Source organism: Colias eurytheme, chromosome 14 (genome assembly GCF_061535395.1).
Source record: "Colias eurytheme isolate Ceu_HAF_F1 chromosome 14, ilColEury1 Martin Lab GWU primary, whole genome shotgun sequence".
Classification (NCBI taxonomy): Eukaryota; Metazoa; Arthropoda; class Insecta; order Lepidoptera; family Pieridae; genus Colias; species Colias eurytheme.
Genome location: NC_142993.1, coordinates 1764096 through 1784798, shown reverse-complemented (window position 1 = coordinate 1784798; position 20703 = coordinate 1764096). Strand labels below are relative to the sequence as shown.

General features: G+C 32.8%; 1 protein-coding gene across 1 annotated transcript; it reads left to right on the top strand.

Annotated features, from left to right (window-relative positions):
• Positions 1 to 991: 991 nt before the first annotated feature.
• Positions 992 to 20505, top strand: Haspin (haspin). Its single transcript, XM_090109261.1, has 12 exons — positions 992 to 1377; positions 1633 to 1709; positions 1857 to 3551; positions 3757 to 3833; positions 3912 to 3969; positions 4943 to 5138; positions 6509 to 6685; positions 7129 to 7246; positions 15590 to 15802; positions 18554 to 18649; positions 19309 to 19514; positions 19952 to 20505. The coding sequence occupies exons 1-12, from the start codon at positions 1007 to 1009 to the stop codon at positions 20151 to 20153; spliced, it is 3486 nt and encodes a 1161-aa protein (XP_089965387.1). The 5' UTR covers positions 992 to 1006; the 3' UTR covers positions 20154 to 20505.
• The last annotated feature ends 198 nt before the right edge of the window (positions 20506 to 20703 follow it).

Sequence of the window (20703 nt, the reverse complement as noted above, 5' to 3'; positions counted from 1 at the left end):
AAAGAAATTTTGCCAAAGGTTCATGATCTTTGTCTTGTAGTTATAAAATTATTATTTTTTTATTGGATTGCGTTCTGTTACTTATGTGTCATTTGTAAATTACTTACTACAGGAATTGTATTTCAATAAATATAGAATCATAAGTGTACAAATTGAAAGTAATTTTATTTATATTACTAACGATCCCACCTCTTGAATCAGTCTTGGTATTAAAATATTCGCATTTAAATCCTTTGCGTTGGTAGTGCTAAGATATAAGTACTTTATTATTAATAGTTTAAAGCTGAAGAGTTTGTTTGTTTGAATGAGCTAATCTCAAGAACTACTGGTCCGATTTTGAAACTATTTCCTAGTTAGATAGACTATTTATCGAGGAAGGCCATTATATGTATATATATATAGCCTTAGGAGCACAGCAATGCGGGTGAAACCGCGGGGCACAGTTAGTAATATCCGTATACATACAGTGAACCACAGCGAACCGGGAACAAAAGCTAGAACTTAAATCTAAGTGTAAAGATGGTGTAAATTATACAATAATAATTATAAATAAAAAATGTCGATTTGTAAGCGCAAATTAATCGAGTATTATCCTGAGATTATTGTGCATTATGTCGTAATTGAGAGCATTAGTGATTAAAATAGAACCAGCATGTTTTAAAGTGCGTGTCTGTTTCACTGTTATTTGATCTATCTTCTTCATTTGTGTAAAGCGGCGTAGGGCGATGATTTTGTTATCTTTGAATCATGCCAAAGAAGTTTCACTTCTGACACGTGTGCTCGGCACACAAACTTTTTTACACTTTACTTGAGATTTAAATATTTTTGATGGTGGTAATAAAATTGAAATGTCTGTCGTCCTCATAGAAACTCATGTCAAACATAATTCGTAAGTGTCAAAGTCAAACGTATTTTTGAATTTGAAAAAGATGAATCTTGAAAACATTAAACATTTGTAAATATTTTAAAAAGCTGGACTAAGACTGTTTGAGCACATAAAACGAAAATGAGGCGAACCTATAAATCTAAAAAGGAAACTGGGCTGGATCCTAGAGATGTGAAGCAAATTGTTGATGCGAAAAGCTCTGTTTTCGATGCGTTTTATATAGAAAACATTAAACAGGCTAAACGCGAACTTTCTTGTTTAGGAGTATCTAATCAATTTGCAGCATCAAATAGAGTACGCAAGAAAAAATATGTGAAACGACTTAAAGAACCAGAGATTATTAGAGAGTCTACGTCTAGGTCCACATACTTGACTCCGGATAAATCTTTACGAGTAAATAAACCCGAAGATTTGTTCGATCAGCTACTTCGTTCATCCCCACCGAAAAATTCACCAATATTTAAATATGATCTGAAAGACAACAAACAAAAGTAAGTGATAAATAGAAAATAATAATTTATAAAGTTTGTGGAGTTTTTAGTCTTTCTGTAAACTTTGTACTTACTTACCTTATAAATTAAAAGATCTAAAAATTGAAAAGGCACATTTATGTTGTTAAAATATTAAAACATAAATTATAATTTTGTTTTTGTAAGGTTGAATTGTTTTTTGGTGGATTTGATGTGTTGGAAAATTTTTGTTATTTGTAGTGTGTGTTTAATGTTATCATTATTTTTAATTTAAAGGAAAAACAAGAAATATTGTAGAAAAAGAAAACAAAAAAACATTAGGAAAGTGAATTATTCCAGCTCTGATACTTTAGGTAAGTAATACATTTATTTTTTTCTTATATCAAGACCTGATATCTCATGATTAATTAAATTTACAATTTATTCGAATTTATTAATTTAATTAATTAATAAATAAATAAATTAATTAATTTAATTTAATTTTTTTTTTAATTTTTTAGATTCAAGCAAAGAAAATATTGACTTCGATCAGTCTGATATTAAATCATATAAACTACACATAGAGAGAGAGTTGAATAGCTCAAAAAGTTGCAATGACTCTATTGAAAACATTGATGAAAATCTATCATTGTTTAATAACCCTGACTTTGAAAGGGACAAACTCTTATCATTCACACCCAATAGAAAAATTAGCCAAATAAGAAGCTCAGAAGTGGGCACATCACCATTTTGTAGCACACCATTCCATGAAAAATATAGAGGGAAATCTATTTACAAATATTCACCTATCACTATTAATTCAAATCACAATTTAACAAACATAATAGAAAACAGATTTAGTGATGTTTATGAAAATATTGAGCAAAATAACAGATCTACTCCAGTAAGACATGTTAGTAAAGAAATAAATGCAGAAGGAGATGGTTTAAAACATTTAAAATCAGATGATCCTTGTATTGCTGTAATAGATTTTTCCAAAAATGATAGCAATGTTACTAAATCTAAAGACGGTGAGATTATTGCAACAAACTCGTTAGAAATATCACAACCGCAAGATGCTAGTGTCCTACAAATCTCAGAAAATGACAAATTTCTTGGTTTCTCAAATGTGAATAAGTCTGCTGAAATGGAAGTTTTAAATAAATACAAGGAAATTGATGATCAACTTACTATGAACTGTTCTATGACTTATACTGATGATGAATTACCTAGTGAACCTTTCTTGGGCTTCTCAAATGATAAACAAAATATTGAGAATGAAATGGAATCCAGTACATCCAACAGTGATTTAGATAATACACAAAAAGCGGAATCTGGATCTTTTTATGATACATGTAGTGAAAATGAGTCAATAGAGAATAATTCTGTAACAAACAAAGAACCAATTGTTAAGATTCAAAGACTGAACCAATCTATTCTAGAGAAGTACTTAAATAAAAACCAAAATTCTGATGTAGAATCAGATTTTAATGACAGCATTTCTACTGATAATTATGCCAGCTTTGCTTCAGATACAACTAATAAATCATCTGAAATTAATGAAGATATAGACTCTTTATCAGAAAACTGTACAGTTTCTGAAAATGGAGATTCAGAAACATCTACAGATTCAGACGATACAAAAGATGTCACTGTGAATTTCGTAACAACAAGACGAAGAAACGAAATGACTAATGATTCATTTTTCTTTACTCTAGATAATTCTATAAGCAGTATTAATAATTTAGGTGTAGATGATGAGGCTACAATAGCAGATAAAAAGGAGCAGGACACTGGTAATGTAATTAGTACAATAAGTGAAAAGGACAATACAATTACTGAAACATTGAGTTCCAATGATGATGAACCTGGTGCAAGTAATACAGTATCAAGAAGAACTAAAATCCCACAATCACCAAGATCATCTATTACTGTAAGAAAGAGTCACAGACCAGACACTAGTTGTAGACCTTCAATAACAACAAGACAAAGTGTAAGACTGACTAGCAATACATCCCTTAATACTAGTGAAATAAAACATCCTATAGTGCTGCAGCCAGGGAAAAAATGGCAAAGGTCCTTAAGTATTTATAGAAGAATGACGACAATGGTAGACGGTACAGATTATTCAATGCTTGATATTGAACCATTGGAGAATAAGGGAAGGAAATATAGGCAAAGTGTAATAGCCACAATTGAGTTGCAAGATTTAAATGGTAAGATATTTATAAAATACATTTTCAAAGATATATAAACTGCATGCAGTCTTTGAATTTAAAAAGTAATGAAAGAAACATCAATTTCACATCAACAGCAAAAGTTGCAGTGTAATTTCAGGTCTAGAATTATTTATAATACACGAAATTTAATGAAATTTATTGATTTGTATACAGAAAATATTTATTATTGTTTATTTTACAGCTTCACTTCACAATGAATCAATTAAAAGTCGCAGAAGTACTTTTGTTTCAAAGCCCATCAGGTCAACAATTAAATTAGTAAGTTGTTTTTAATTATTTTGTTGTTAAATTTACGAATCAAATAAAAATTATTGTAAATTATATTCCATCTTCTAGGATTCTAATGAATCAAGATCCAGCATTTGTTCTTCGGCTGCCTTTGACGATTCGAAAGGTAAATATTTTCCAATACAAATAATTTCGGTTATTTAATTTTAAAGATAATACATCTAGTATTAATTGTATTTTATAGCTAGTAACACTGTACAGCTCATAATTTTTAATCTGTAGTGAAACCGGATGCCTAATATTGCCATCTTATTCTGTTTACATAAAAATGGGGAAAATTATATAAATCTCAGAAGTATTAATTTTATACGAAATGTAAAAATAAAATGTAAAGAATAATCTTTTCGAATGAATTGTATATTTTTGTAAATTAAATATAATATTATCGAACACTTAATAATGTAAAAGTAGTTAGTATGTACCGATGTAAGTTCTTTTTGTGATTCCGTAATAAGTGTAACTTCCTATGATTATCTGACTTGAACTTAAAATTGAATAATTGAAATTGGTACGATGTAAAGATTTGAATGAAAACTTTGTTTTACAAATTATCAAATTGCAAATTCGTTGCCAATTTGAGGAAATATCAATAAGGGTTGTGGCAACACTAACGTGAGCTCATCTCCTCAATCTTCTCGTCACGTTTACGTATTTCATACGTTAACGTAACAATTAATTAAAAATCGCGGAAGCAGACGCAAGCTTCTTGTGTTGTTAAATTTTTATTTTTATTGTTTTAAAAGAACGTACTACATTGTTAGTGAATATTTGCGATTGTATTATTATATAATACTAGGACAAAATACTTTGTGCTAAGTTACCTATTTTGACTGTGGACTATTTGACTGCCATTCATTATCCCTAACGGGATAATAGCTTGGTTCTACGCCTTTGTTCAACAAAAAGTGTCCAAAGCCAAGTGCATGCATCTTTCCCTGCAATACTCAGGTGAGTTCGTAGAAATATATAATTGGGGCATCTTTGTGTTGTTTTCTACGTAATTATTAGTCACGGGGAAAGTTGTCATTCACTTCCTTGTATGTGTCACGACGCGATCTCGAAATGTCTCGTGTTTTCAGGATATTTGTCCGAGGATTGTGATGATACGGTTGTCGACTTATCAAAGCTTTCGCTCGGTGACTCGGAGGACGAAGTCACTGTTGTAGACAATTTTCATGAAACGACAAGCCGTCCGAGTACTGCAGCGCGTGATTACGTCCTACGACGCTGCAACCAGACAGATGCGCTATTGTTTGATGAATGCTATCCAGATACGTGAGTACATTCATCGTGCTATTTGCTATAAATTGCGTCCAATTAACGCACAACACATGTTCATACAAACAAACATTTTGTAGGTCATGTAAATAACAAAATGGAGGCAATCGAAACTATTGTTTGGTAATAAATGCCATGTGCTTGAACTATTTTTTTATTGCCGCCTACCTACATTTTATGTTATATATTTTTTTAATTTTTCATGTATAGGTTATAGATTTTTTTCATAACCTCTTAACGAAAATGCTCATCAAAACTACTTACTTTAACCCATTGACCACCGAGCGGCCCGATCGGGCCGAGACACAATAGATTTTCTTTTGTGTCTGTGATCCGAGGACTGACGGATTAATTTTTAATGGAACTAATTACTAGTTAATTACAAAGTGACATTATAAATAGACACAATTAGGTAATGTTTGTATGGTGTATTTTCTGAATATATCTTTTTTCGTGGAATCATTAAAACTAGGTTAAAATTGTGTTGAAATCCATGTTAAAAATGAAAGTAATTTGTGTTCACTTAGCTTTCATAATTTAATGAATACCCATGAGATATCTGTAACATACAAAAATAAATTCACATGTGTAATATGTAACTTTTTCTTATGTAAATTATTGGCTATATGTATATTGTATACAGATGCATGCATTTATTTGTTATTCAACTAAATATAATTTTTAGAATAACCATGTACCTCATCTTCATTTAATGTTATATGCACATTGCTTTGCTTGTGGGCCATAATCATGACTAATGCTTGAGTGATTAAACAAAGGGGATCTTAAAATCCAAGGCTTACAGAGCTGTTTGCTATCAATTGTAAGAGAACAGACAGAGAGTATCACTTTTCTAACATTTACTCGCCTGACATGACTACAGCCATTGTTTTAACCCGTTGACCACCGAGCGCCCCGATCGGGGCGCGACACAATAGATTATCTATTGTGTCTGTGATTCCGGGGACTGATGGATTAATAAATAAATAAGCCAATGTATAAAACATAATAATTTGGGTAAATATATTCTAAAGATATACAAAATTGTATACTGTATAGCCAGTTGTTTAATATCCTCAATTAGTAGTCCTAAACTATGTACTGAGCTTTCAGAACCATAGACGGGAGAAAAGATGTCACTGCTTGCAAAGTTCTTAATAGCTTAAATAACAAGCATTGCTAAATAACTTTTTTAACTTGTATCACAAAGGACTAATTGAACTTATACATTGCTATAGTATTAGTATTAGCACGCGCAACCCGAGCAAGCTCAGGCGTCTCCACTTGAGCGGCTCGGCCAAATGAGCCGCTCATTCACCTGAGCATGCTCATGTGGATACAAGGCTTAATGTTTGTTTCCCTTGTAGAGCTCTAAAGAACTGCCGCAAGATCGGCGAGGGCGTGTACGGCGAGGTGTTCCTGTGGCGCGCGGGCGACGGGCGGGCGCGCGTGCTCAAGGTGATACCAGTGGACGGGGACACTGTGGTCAACGGGGAGAAACAGAAGGACTATGGCCAGATTGTGTCCGAGATTGTGATTGCTATGTGAGTATGTGCGATGTGAGGTGTTTTGTGTAATTCAATGACGAGCGCGCGTGCTCAAGGTGATACCAGTTGACGTAGATATTGATATTGTGCTGTTTACGGATGTATTTCATCAGAAAAACGCGAATTTCTTAACGCTAGTCACAAATGTGCCAACCCTAAAGCGTTAACACACATTTGCACTCTACAGTGTGACTGTCAAAACGATAATTTTATATGGAGTGTCCGGGGTGTGGTATAGGAACAAATATGATTTGTACTGGAATCAGTAGTAAGTGTGCGACAAATACTGCATATATGGAGTAATGTTTGATGTGGGGAATTATAATGAACATGGGCAGATTGCTTTAATATGTAATTTTTTTTTATATTAATACCTGCGTAGGAATATTTTGTTTACATACATATTTTTTTTTTCTAAACTCCAATTTTTGTCGTTTTAGGGAATTGAGCGCTCTTGGCGCTCCGATACCAGATATAGAGAGTCACTTAAATGAAGGGAAGAACGTTGAAACTTTGGATTTACATTCTGTAGAGAATGCAACTGATGTCTTCAATAAGGTACGTGTTTTATTTGTATATTAATAAGGTTATTGAATAAAACTATTTAGGGCTGATTTTTTCAATCCTTGGTTAAAACTTATTCGTTGAATAATGTATAAAACTGCCATTTTAAAAACGAATTCTAATTGCCCGTATTTGACAGTTTACGTGACATTTTAATATTATCGTGTAATACTTTATTGGACGGATAAGTTTTAACCAAGCATTGAAAAATCTGCACTTATTGATGGTCTTAATTAATTGATTCTCAGAATAATTCATATACTAAGGATATAAATGATTTCGTATACTTTGCTCTCGGTATTGTTCGCAAGAATTCATTATATTGCGCAATAATCTTCTGTATATGCCATTGTTTATTGAAAAGTTAATTTTAAAGCAGATCGGAAAGGAAAGTTTCAAAGTTGTTAATATTTATATACCTAATTTTAATTTTATTAATTTGTTATCTAACTCACTTATAATTTATACTTTTAACCCTAGTCTAAAATTTACAAGGTTATCAATTGAAAATATGTTTTCACCACATCTTAAACTTTCCTACGGAAAGTAGTTTGTTTTCTATTAAAGCCTAAGTAAACAACTATCAAATTTAGATGAATTCAAGTTTAATAACGAACTGTGTAAGAAAAAGAAGCAGGTTCTTAATTCGACTGTTTTTGTTTTGGGTTTCTTCAGAACTTGAAACACTATCGAGAAAAACTAAAGCAAATTTCATACTTACCCAACGATTTTGCATTTTCACACTAATCGCTAATATAAATAAAGATCCGCCAACAATACTATCGCAGTTAGATAATAATCAGCGCAAACGTTATTGTATTTAAATACGACTAATTGAATACCTACCAGGAAATAATTACTAACAGTAAATGATAATGTTTAATTTGCAATATTACATCACGGCTTTATCAGAAACAATGGATTAGTCATTTTATTCAGGTCATGTAAATTATATAAATACAAACTTAATACCCACGGCTTTGTTCGTATATCCATAGTCCATACTAATATTATAAATGCGAAAGTAACTCTGTCTGTCTGTCTGTTACTCAATCACGCCTTAACTACTGAACCAATTTGCTTGAAATTTGGTATAGAGATATTTTGATACCCGAGAAAGGACATAGGATAGGTTTAATCCCGGAAATCCTACGGGAACGGGTTTTTATTTGAAAACGCGGGCGAAGCCGCGGGCGGAAAGCTAGTGAGTTTATAAGCGGTCAAATTAGGTTTTGCAAAAAATTCCCAGTGAAAAGTATATGTTGGCTTAAAACGTCTTATTTTCAAATTAATGACACATTAAATTTTTCAATAAATTATACAATAAACTAACCCTGTCGAACAAAGAGACAGACAGACAATATTTTAATATAGTAATCATATGATAAAACAGTTTTAAATTACATGCAACTACTTTTAGTTTTATCTAAATATACAGAAGATAATAGATTAATATGCCAAGTCTAGGCACTTTTAATTATTCATCTATATAAGGAGCAATCCATATCTGTAATAGAGGTGAAAGTATTGACAATATAATACATATATGCAATATATGTATAGGGTAGGTTAGGTAATGTATGTACTATGTACAAAGATTAATCAGGGTATTTTTTAGTTTCATATAATTATATGAAAATTACTGATTCCGTATATATTTGAATTTTGAAGATTACGTCTTATAAGTACATATTAATTTAGTTATTTTGTAGTAAAATACAATAATGCTTAATAATTCTAATTCAATTCTTAGTAAGTTCATGTATTTTTAGTCAGCTAGCATGTAAATTAGTTTAAAAATTGCATTTAATATGTTATGTCTATGTAAATTGTATTCACAAGCAATTATAAAATAGAAAAATGTGTGCAGCGTAACATTAACTTGTTAAATGTTGAGATAATATTATAATCCTTCATATGCATTTATATTTAAAAAATGTTGAATGCTAATCTTTAAAATATGTTTAGTGTTTGTTTTCCGCAATAATCAAATCTTTATACCTAATATAAAAAAAGTAACTGCTCCAAAATTGGCTTGAAAAAAGAAAAGTTGTGTGAAAGTATATAGTAAAGTAGATCTCATGTCGTTAACTATTTTTATATAACCTAAGGCCCCTAAGGCTTTAAAGACTATCTCATAAGAGTAATATTCGTCGTGTCAGCTAGTAAATCCTTCTAAAATAATATAGATATATTGATGTCTATAAAACTTCGATGTTCTCGAACACTATTCCTACCGTTATTTCATGCAAGCTCATATTAATATTAATTTATCGTGTATATTTTTCCAATACATCGGCCGATAGATAGTGTATATGAAGATAATTATATGCACACGTGATTATATCCCGATACTGCTATCTGAATACTTTAAAACGTGTTCATTTGTAATAAATTATGAACATAAATTTTTCTACGAAATCTAAATATAAAATATGAGTAACTATTCATAAGAAAGTCACATTTACTGCTAAGAAAGCATTAATGTTCAAGCTATTTAGCATTAAAATCGCAATTACAATAAACAGAATCAATCTTGATAACAGTACTTTAAGGGTGCTATAACAGATTTTGAACAAAAACCGCTATTTTACGGTACAATTTTAACTCAAAGCACTTACACGTGAGAACAAAGTAATATCTTAATTTAAAGATAATATATTCAGTTCTACGATCATCTTATAAAAATTGTACGACGTCATACAAAATTGTCACTGAAATACGATTTTCCCAGCACAATGATCGCATAAAATGCAAAAAAATGGGGTCTAAAACGGTACAATTTTAAGAAAATTAAAAGCCTAATCTATCTTCTTACCTATAAATTATTGAGGGATATATAGTCCTTTATAGATTGTGATAATTTTTTTGTATCTAAATCAAAATTTTATTTCAATTATAAGCTAAATTAAAAATACTTGTCGATTTCTTCATACATTTTGCTCTCGCGGGTCGTCAGACCGCGCTCAGAAGCGCTCTTGGAAGGACGGGTGTATCGCTCCTCGTCCCAAAAATAAAAACGAATTAGAAAAAGATTATTGTGCGTATACTGTCGTTTTCGTGATTTGAAATATTTGATACTTTATAAGAGTAAACTGTATAAGTTTCATATTCCAATTATTTGTAATTTAAAATTATGTTTTAAAAATTATGTTGACTGAGATCCTCTTTTTTTATGGGTTGTTGAACGGATTGGTGGGGTAAAGCAATTTGACAAAACTTAAATCCAAAATGGCGCCGACGAAAATTTGCCATCTTTTCGTCATGGGTGTCATTTTCATGGTTTTTGGGGTAGCTATTAACCAATATGAGGTCAAAAATAAAATCCAAGATGGCGCCGACGAAAATTTTACATTTTTTCATCATGGGTGTCATTTTCATGGTTTTTGGGGTAGCTATTAACTAATATGAGGTCAAAACTAAAATCCAAGATGGCGCCGACGAAAATTTTACATCTTTTCGTCATGGGTGTCATTTTCATGGTTTTTGGGGTAGCTATTAACCAATATGAGGTCAAAAATAAAATCCAAGATGGCGCCGACGAAAATTTGCCATCTTTTCGTCATGGGTGTCATTTTCATGGTTTTTGGGGTAGCTACTAACCAATATGAGGTCAAAAATAAAATCCAAGATGGCGCCGACGAAAATTTTACATCTTTTCATCATGGGTGTCATTTTCATGGTTTTTGGGGTAGCTATTAACTAATATGAGGTCAAAACTAAAATCCAAGATGGCGCCGACGAAAATTTGACATATTTTCGTCATGGGTGTCATTTTCATGGTTTTTGGGGTAGCTATTAACCAATATGAGGTCAAAAATAAAATCCAAGATGGCGCCGACGAAAATCTTTGTTATTTTATTTTAGTTTACTTCTTTATTATTAAGAAAATTACTCCTATGACGAAAAGATGTCAAATTTTCGTCGGCGCCATCTTGGATTTTGGTTTTAACCTCATATTCGTTAATAGCTACCCCACAAACCATGAAAATGACACCCATCACGAAAAAAGTCAAATTTTCGTCGGCGCCATCTTGGATTTTGATTTTAACCTCATATTCATTAATAGCTACCCCAAAAACCATGAAAATGACACCCATCACGAAAAAAGTCAAATTTTCGTCGGCGCCATCTTGGATTTTAGTTTTGACCTCATATTTGTTAAGAGCTACTCCAAAACCTTGAAAATGACACCCATGACGAAAAGATGTAAAATTTTCGTCGGCGCCATCTTGGATTTTAGTTTTGACCTCATATTGGTTAATAGCTACCCCAAAAACTACCCACACTTGCAAATGTGTTTGCTACGTAGGAAAAGTTCAGATTTAAGAGTATCCTAGGTAATGTGTTATGTGACGAATACCTATAATTTATTTCATTCCAACTATTTTTCGGAATAACATACATTTACTAAGAATTGTATACAATGCCGGATTTAATACAGTGCCGGTAACATCATATGTATGATAATAATTCTACATTTCTTAAAAAGCTTTGATATTGTATATGTTACGGCTAAAGGTAGGTGAGAACATAAACTTAAGATTAGCCGGCTAAACTTAGGTTTATTTTCGACGAGGTGTTAATGTTAGTTTGTTCTATCTTTAGCCGGCTAAACTTAAGTGTAACCGCAGGCCCGTGGCTAAAAATGTCGGGGTGGGTAGATTTGGTTACTATAATACATGTAAGGAACAGGGCGAGTGTTTTCTGGCACTTCGCCGGCTGCTGCCGCAGCACGCTCGCTGCGCTCGCTCGGCTCGTGCGGGTCTTAAGAGTTCTTACCTAACCTAACCTAGCCACCAGCTTTCTGCCCTGAGTCGGGGTGGGTAGATTTGGTTACTATAATACATGTAAGGAACAGGGCGAGTGTTTTCTGGCACTGTGCGGGCCCCTCAAGCCCTCCACCGGCCCGGCGCTAACCAAATCTACCCACCCCGACATTTTTAGCCACGGGCCTGCGGTTACACTTAAGTTTAGCCGGCTAAAGATAGAACAAACTAACATTAACACCTCGTCGAAAATAAACCTAAGTTTAGCCGGCTAATCTTAAGTTTATGTTCTCACCTACCTTTAGCCGTGACATATACAATTCATAGATTATTATTCAATGAAATAATGATGTAAAATAGTCACACTTTTTTAAGTTGTTTGAATATACTAACATACTTATTAGGATCGTACCTAATAATAAAAGTAACAAAATGAATTTTTAAAGTTCCTAGTAATCTTCTGGAATCAATTTCAATAAAAATACATAATATCAAAAATTAAAAATAATATCAAGTATGAAGATGGTCTATAAAATGGAATGCGCTATGTTTACGTGAGCGTGATATTGCCGCGAACAAAGTTACGTCGTTAGATACCTAAATTTGAGTAACGCAGATTTGTGACAGCGTCCTTAAACTGTGAGTCATGACCTCGACAATAAATCACGTATGAATTTATCTACTATATTTTTATATTTTATTGTGAGTATATAAAATTTTATTTTGCATTGATTAACCTTGGGAAAATGATAACTGTATATTTACCGGTGGTGTGGGAATTGTAAATGCATAAAGTATTTGTTTCAAAGCAATTAAGCGATGCACATCCTTTTGTTAGAAAAATATATGCCTTTTTATTAATAGTTAATAATGTGTTTTCAATGTTTTCTTTTCTATTATAAACATTATTGTTTAGTAGGGATATTTAATAACTAGCCGGTCTTGGCTCCGCCCTGTTTGCCCCGGGATAAAAACAAAGTAAAATAAACCTTATGACACTCATAGATAACGTGACTTTCTATGGGGAAAATATTTTAAAATCGGTTCAGTGGATCGGGAGATTACCCCTACATCGTCACAAATTCACAAACTTTACCTCTATAAGATATTAAGTATTGGTATAAATAGCCGCAAAAAACAATCGAGTCTATATAAGAACTATTATATAGGAAATCGATACCATCTCAATGAATTCATTCACAATAACGTCTTGTATGCCTTGAACAATGATAAGGGAAATGGGCCAGACTGATTAGCGAGCAATCTATGTATACTGCACTGTTGTGTACTCTGTTGTGTTGATAAGTGATAACGTATTTGCGTTTGTTTGTAACGATTTGCGTGTTTGATTGGAGTTAGAAAAGGCATTTTTGACATTGATTTCTTGTTGCTGTAGAATGTAGATGATAGAGGTGGCCTTCAGGTTGTATAGAAGATAGATATTGCTCTTGAATTATGTTACTGGGATATTATGGCGTTTTCGAAGGCCGTGATTTATAATGAATACGTGAGAACATAATGAAAAGGAATTCGTTTAGATGTTGAGTGTTGAAAAATCGATGAGCAAAAAACTACAAATTCGTTGAACTAAAATTCTTCTCACTAAGTTTTTATACGACGTTATAAATAAACGATAACACACACAATTAAATGGCTTTCACTAAATTAATGCATGTCCATCTCGTAAATTATTAGATGACCCTGTCTTCAGTAATTAGCAAAGATAACATTTAACATTAAAACATTTGACCCAATTCCTGAATTTATCGACAAGTGGACCAATCATTTTCTAAATACAAGCTGTGTCTATAATATTCGACCTCACAACGTACCAAGGCGTTTTTTTAATAGGGTTCCCAGTTATAGCGTTAACGTATTATACTGTTTTTCACTAAATTATACTTTTTACAGTTGTTCAACAAAAATAAGTACATATTCAATAAGCTGCTTTCAGTATCAAAATGCCTACTACAATACAAATATGTATGCATTCAAATTATTTTTAACCTTTATCTTTCTCAGAACTTGCATTATATTTGTTTTAAAATAATTACTGTTAAAATTGGTAACCCTATAACATGAAACTTTAATGACACATTAGCGCGATCGAATTTCCCACCACACGCAGTTATATAATCCGTGACTCAGTGGTGAATCAGGATTCTAAACAGCTGTGTTCCATGGTTTGTTCTGGTGACGTAATGAATCTGTGTCAATCGTGGTGATTTGGCGCGTATTAGTGTATTTTTTTTTTTAATTTTGTAACGTTTAGTAATTAGTTAATAAGGTATTTACATACATACATGATTATGTGAGGGTGACTGTTAATGATGACATTGAAAGTGTTATTTATTTGGTAGTTTAATTATTTTCATTGCCTTTGGCACACATGCGAATTCCGGCATTTCTTTGGTTCGTCTAATTAAAACTTCATAGAAAATAAAAACGTATAAGTACACATAATATTATCTTTTATTACAAACACATCGTTCTCCTAACGTGAGAAACTATTGTGTGTAATATATTCATTGATTCAGGATATTACAATCCTTCCAATTAGTTTTCTCTAGTTCCAAAAGTGAATAAAATTAATTGAATGATGAAGTCTGAAAAGATTATGAATCCAACATTATATTAGTTTTCTCTTATTGGCTTGTAACATGGTATCAAAATGTCACAATACTTCATGTATGAACATTTATGTAATATGCAAATTGTATATTACAAGAAGTACTAGGTTTTCTGTACTAGACGTAAGCTATCACGTGTTAAATAGATTGCACGTGTAACAACTTCTCATTGTGTTAGGGGAACCGTTTACACTGCGCTGCGGTAAACATGTGCTAAATTATATAATTCAATGACGCGCTTGCACTGACCACGGGAGGCTAGCCATGCGTGTAGTATAGAGCAGTTACCAATGTATGTGCATAATACCTAAGATAAGGATTTAAATAAATAAATAAAAAACACTTTATTGCACATTGCATAGATACAATTTACACACACAAAGAAAATTTGCTCCTAGTGTATCTCTAAAAGAATACGCTTAATTTAATGAATTATTGCGTGGATAAGTAAGGAATGTTAATTTTATCTCCAAACATTGGCATTTAGTTCGGTAAAATTTTATTATGGTTGCTTCTAAATGATAATTTGTCGTATATCAACAACTGTCTAATGAATACATAACAAAAAATGTCGTAATAATGTTAAATCTCATTAAAAACTCTGCCTAAGAGATGCTTAGGCACAGTTTATCCCTGGACAAATTCTAAGCGTGATTGATTATTGAAGTGAAACTTCTTTATCGGGGTTAGAAAAAAATTTAGTGTAACATTTTCTCGTTACGCGTGACATTTTTCCGTTACGCGCCATCTTTTTCTTATTTGGTAGGGCCACGCGTGAATCGACGTATTTCTGTAAAGTTGCATATTGTAAATTATTTTTTGAAAAATAAGGTCATAAAGAAGTTTCACTTCTTACGTGTGTACACTAGTACACGCACACATTTTTTATTTATAGTATGTCAATGAAAATTAAATATCTATAAACTATTGTTCGGCAGGTTCTAGCCGCGCGTCTAGTATACGGCCCGTACCCAGCCCGCCTGCTCGACCTGTGGGAGCTGTACGACGAGTGCACCGGCTCGGAGAACGACAGCCCCGCTGCATTGCCCCCAAACCAACACTATCTAGTGTTAGAGTTAGCTAACGCGGGACAAGATCTAGAGGGATACCAGTTTAACAACGCGGAACAAGCGTACGCGCTTTATAAGCAGGTTTGTGGCGGATTTTTTGTGATTTTTTTAGGATTTTTTGTTATTTTTTACTTTCAACCTACTTTCAACCAACCCAATCTGGACCTGGACATGGATGAAAAATACTTTCAACATCGGAGGAGTTGGTACTGGCTGGTATAATTATGGTTTTTATGTTTGATGTTTTAGCTGTTATTACTTATTTTGTAGCCTAGCCATCCATACCTATGGTTGATCTTTTTATCTAGTAGAAATTTGTAATATTTACCTAAATGATGAGAATGGCCACCCTAATTTAAAGTGATAAATATTAAACCGTTACGGAATCAAGAATGTTTGTTTCTGATTCGATGAACTTAGTTTGAACGCATGTTTTTTTTGTTTTAAGTATTGTGTGTATTTATTATTTAGCGAATTCCCAAACTAAAATTAAATACGGTCAAATTTAAGGAAAATGGCATGCTGACTATGTAGGTTGAGACGGTTAGTGCTGATTAGCAACTGAATTCGTAGAATGATTGCATGAGAAATTATACAAAATAACTATTGTGCAATCCATTTTCCATGAATTTGGTCGTATCTGAAACGATCATCATTCAATAATGAAATTTATATGAATCATCAATCAATAACTTTGATGACATTTGTATAAATGATCTCTTTATATGATATTATTCATAATGACAGAAGTATTGTATGGTATTTGGAAATTGCATTTAAATCTAGCAAACATACAGTCAGAAAAACTTTTCACATAGGAGTAATATAAATCGTTTATGACCTCAGGCGATTATTTTTAGATGAATCTTATGGGCCCTCTACACTATCATATCGTGCCTCTACTCGCACAACGCTGCCCATTGTGAAGAAGGCCCATTATTGATCATCTATATATCTTACAATTGACGCAAAACACGAGTGTATAGTAACTTCTAGGCGATTCGAACGTCAAACATTGATTTGCCTATTGCACGCCTCATAAGCGAAGCGTTGAGGTGTTGCACGCCTCATAAGCGAAGCGTTGAGGTGGGTACTACTGTCACTTCGCGCAAAACATCTGATTTTTCAAACTTAAAATGTCTTTATGTATCATACATTGCACTTGTAAGATAATACATACACACACATATTAAGAAAAAACACTATTTTTAACGTTCATGATATTTATAGAACCCTTTCATTTTTCAGGGTCTTATTCGATGTGGTTTAATTGTTATTAAATAAACAAAAATAATAATTAATAAATATTTTTTAAAAAAAAATTATGAGGCGTGCACTTTTGGATTTTCCAAATTATTTATCTATTATAGACTGTGTACAAACTAAATTTGCCATGAACAATAAACACAAGTTACTGACGTATTTAAACATTGGTGTGGTAAAACCATCTCACGATGATTTGACGACTTTAATATTATTGCATTATTCTACTAATCAATATTGCGCATAATTTACCCACAAACTACGTCAGCGTGACGTTGTTTATTGTAAATTGTTTAACTGTGATTTTATATTGCTAGTTGTAATATTGATGTTGACTGTTTATGCTAATTTTTGAAGTGAGAACTTGTTTGATGATATTTTCGTCACCAAACATGATCTTGTGACGTATTTTGTTGGTTGGTTACATTTGTAAAAAAAAATCAATAGCATGCATTAATTCATTTAAAGTGAGATTCTGATTTACCTATAATTATTTTTGCGAAGAAAGACGATTATTTCTAGTCTGCCGTTTACACTTCAAAATTCAAGCAGTATTTTAAGATGTTTTGTTTTAATTTTTTTAGCCTAGTTTTTTTTTGTTTGTTTTGTTTTTTTTCAGCACTTTACCCGCATGCCCCGTAAAATGACACTGGTGGATGGTGAGTGAATTTCTAGTTCAAGTATTTATTTTGCATCTTGACTAGATTTTCACTTATCCTTCAAACGTGTCGCCGCTTCTTTTTGATGTTACAAGAGTGTGGTGTGATTTTTTTGTTTTTTTTTTATCGAAGTGAAACTTCTTTAGTCTTGTTGAGAGTAAAATTTCAAGGTCCTGGAGTAAGGCGGCGATTTTGGTATCTTTGAATCTTGCCAAGGAAGTTTCACTTTGGAAACGTGTGCTAGTACATGCGCTGTTTTTTATTTTTATTTTTTAACTTGCATGTGTTTTTTTTTGTAAAATTTGTTTTTGTTTGTGTTTTTTCGACTTATCTCGATAGATATTTCTTGTTTGATTATAATGTGTTTAACACGTCTCGACTAAGTGTATCGACCTTAACAAACAAATTTGTTTGGCGTGTAAACAAAACAATGTGTGAGTCAGTTTGATAAATAAAAACAAGTTGAATGGACGTGTCATAGACACTGATTTTATTTTTGGCTTTGATAATGTGTTTTTTTCTTTGAAATATGCAATTAGTGAATTTTGTATTTATTTTGGTAGTTTTCATATGCATTTTCAAGTACAAATGTTTTCTGTTTGGAAAAACCATGTTATTTGAAGGAATAGAATAGACACAGACTTGTGGTATATGTTATCTGGTAATGTTGGTGTATATGATTTTTTTTTCAGGCGCATGTATGTTTTGTTATTGTTAAATAATATACACAGGACACATAAAAAGATTTACTATTTTATGTGTCCTGGTCCATTTATTTTATTTTCAATAGATGTTAAGCAACTGTATTTAATATTTATTATGTCTGATTTACCATACAATGGGTGCAAACCATTTCTTTTTATTTTCAATCGTAAAAGGAATCATATTATTTCGTTATTTTTTACAACAGATTGCGTTTGCGTTGGCCGTAGCGGAGGAGGGTCTGGAGTTTGAGCATCGCGACCTGCACTGGGGCAACGTGCTCATTGCGCCCACCGATCAGAAGGTATGCGCATTCGATTATTGTGATCATTTATATATGGTACACTTATTTCATTTAAAAAAAGTCAGTTTACATAGCAAGAGATTACTTCAATTTTGTTTGTTCTAAAATGGTAAGATTGTAAGGTTTTCGTCTATTTAAGCATTATGCTCTATTGGTCAATAAAGAAACGAACAAAGGTTTTATATGATTGTTTTGACTGATTGTAGTGTTGATAATACATTTTTGTAATTCTCGCTAACGTTCGTTATGAGTTAATTTCGTTTATGAGACGCTTTTTCGCTGTCCCTGATTGTCTTATAATATCCGTCATACATGCTTACTAGTCTAAAATGTAAAATTCTCGTATCATGGTGTTTGAAGTTGAATAAGGCAACATTTATTTTTCATCCCCCTAAATAATAAGACTAAGGCAGGACAATGTTTGCCGGGACAGCTATTACTACTGAAAAAGGGGCGCTTCTCTGCTAATACGGAGAGGCAAATGCCGAGTGGTTCACCTAATCACGAATACTGAATACCGACTAAATATTGACTAATATACTTAATGTATTTTAAGGCTTAAAATTTTTTTAAATGTATTAGTTATAGGTTAAAATTGGTAGTTGCATTTGTGATTAAACGTGTTTTGTATTAATAAATATGTTTTTCTCGTATTCCAGTACGTGACGTTCGTGCTCCGCGGCCGTGCACACCGCGTGCTCTCTTGCGGCGTGCGCGCCACGATCATTGACTACTCGTTGTCCCGCGCGCGCATGCGCAGTACCGCCGCGCCGCTGTACTGCGAGCTCGCGGACGACGAGGCGCTGTTCGACGCGCTCGGCGACTATCAGTTTGAGGTGTACCGACTCATGCGGGAGAGGCTCGGGTGAGTTGCGTGGGGAAAATGCAAAAAAATGACAAAAAATGCAAAAAAATTCTACAAAAAATGTCAAAAAAACCCCAAAAATGTCATTTGGCTAGGTTAGCTAGAAAAATATCCGGGTTTATCTAGGCTAGAGTATGTTACGTTCGATCATTGACTACTTGATGTCCCGAACGCGCGAAATCCAGAACAACGCCCCCTAAATACCATAGGTTAGGTTAACATCGCTATAAAAATGATGAGGTTAGGTTAGGTAGGAAAATATCCAGGTTTAGCTAGGTTAGAGTATGTTAGGTTCGTTATTATCGACTTCTCGCTATCCCGTGCGCTAATGGCAGAAAACCCAATTGATAAAATGGATGTAAAAACATTTTCTCACAAGACAGTGTAGAAAGTATGTCATACAGAATTGTACTTATTAATTTTTTTTTTAATTCCAGTAACGATTGGAAGAACTACGACCCGTTCACAAACATTCTGTGGCTGCATTACACTGCTGATAAGATGATAACAGCCCTCCGCTACACACGCACTAACACCAAAATACACAAACACTATATTGCCAAGCTGAAGGACGTCAAAAACAGAATACTGGACTACGGGTCCGCCGCCGAATTCGTCATCACAGACAACGAAATATAATTATCTATAATAAATAATAATTAATGCTCTACGCAACATACTCAACGATACCAAACGCAAAAAAGTATGATCATTTCAAACTATTTGAATTTGTATTTGTATTCGTCGTACCCATAATAAATAACTCGTATATTTTTTATACTTCAATATGGATATCCTTTGCGATTGTTATAAATTTGAATCTGAACAATTTAATTATAATGTAAATAATAGTGGTTTTGATAAATTCGTGAATGTAGTGGACGCTAAAAGAATTATTTACAATGTTGTTTCATTAGTACAATTTCAGCTGAAGGGTGCCTTTGGTGGCAAAGTGCCTTCCCAATTGAATAAATTCATATATAACATTCTATGCGGTTGTTTTATTTAGTAGCTCAGAAAACCCCCAAAAATGTTGGTGACTGTTTTAAAATAATACATTGACTTGTACCCAAGAAGCTTATGTTATGTTTTTTATCCCTTTCACACCCACTTGCCAAGTTAGGTGTGAAAGGGATAAAAAACCTTACAGGCGTCATTCAAAGTCATATTTTCTTGTTACAAGTTAATG

Excerpts from the sequence above, each read along its gene's own strand:
- Haspin (XM_090109261.1), top strand. The coding sequence starts at position 1,007 with ATGAGGCGAACCTATAAATCTAAAAAGGAAACTGGGCTGGATCCTAGA. Across the intron at positions 3,552-3,756 it reads TGAGTTGCAAGATTTAAATG|CTTCACTTCACAATGAATCA; the intron begins GTAAGATATTTA and ends TTTATTTTACAG. Across the intron at positions 3,834-3,911 it reads TCAGGTCAACAATTAAATTA|GATTCTAATGAATCAAGATC; the intron begins GTAAGTTGTTTT and ends TCCATCTTCTAG.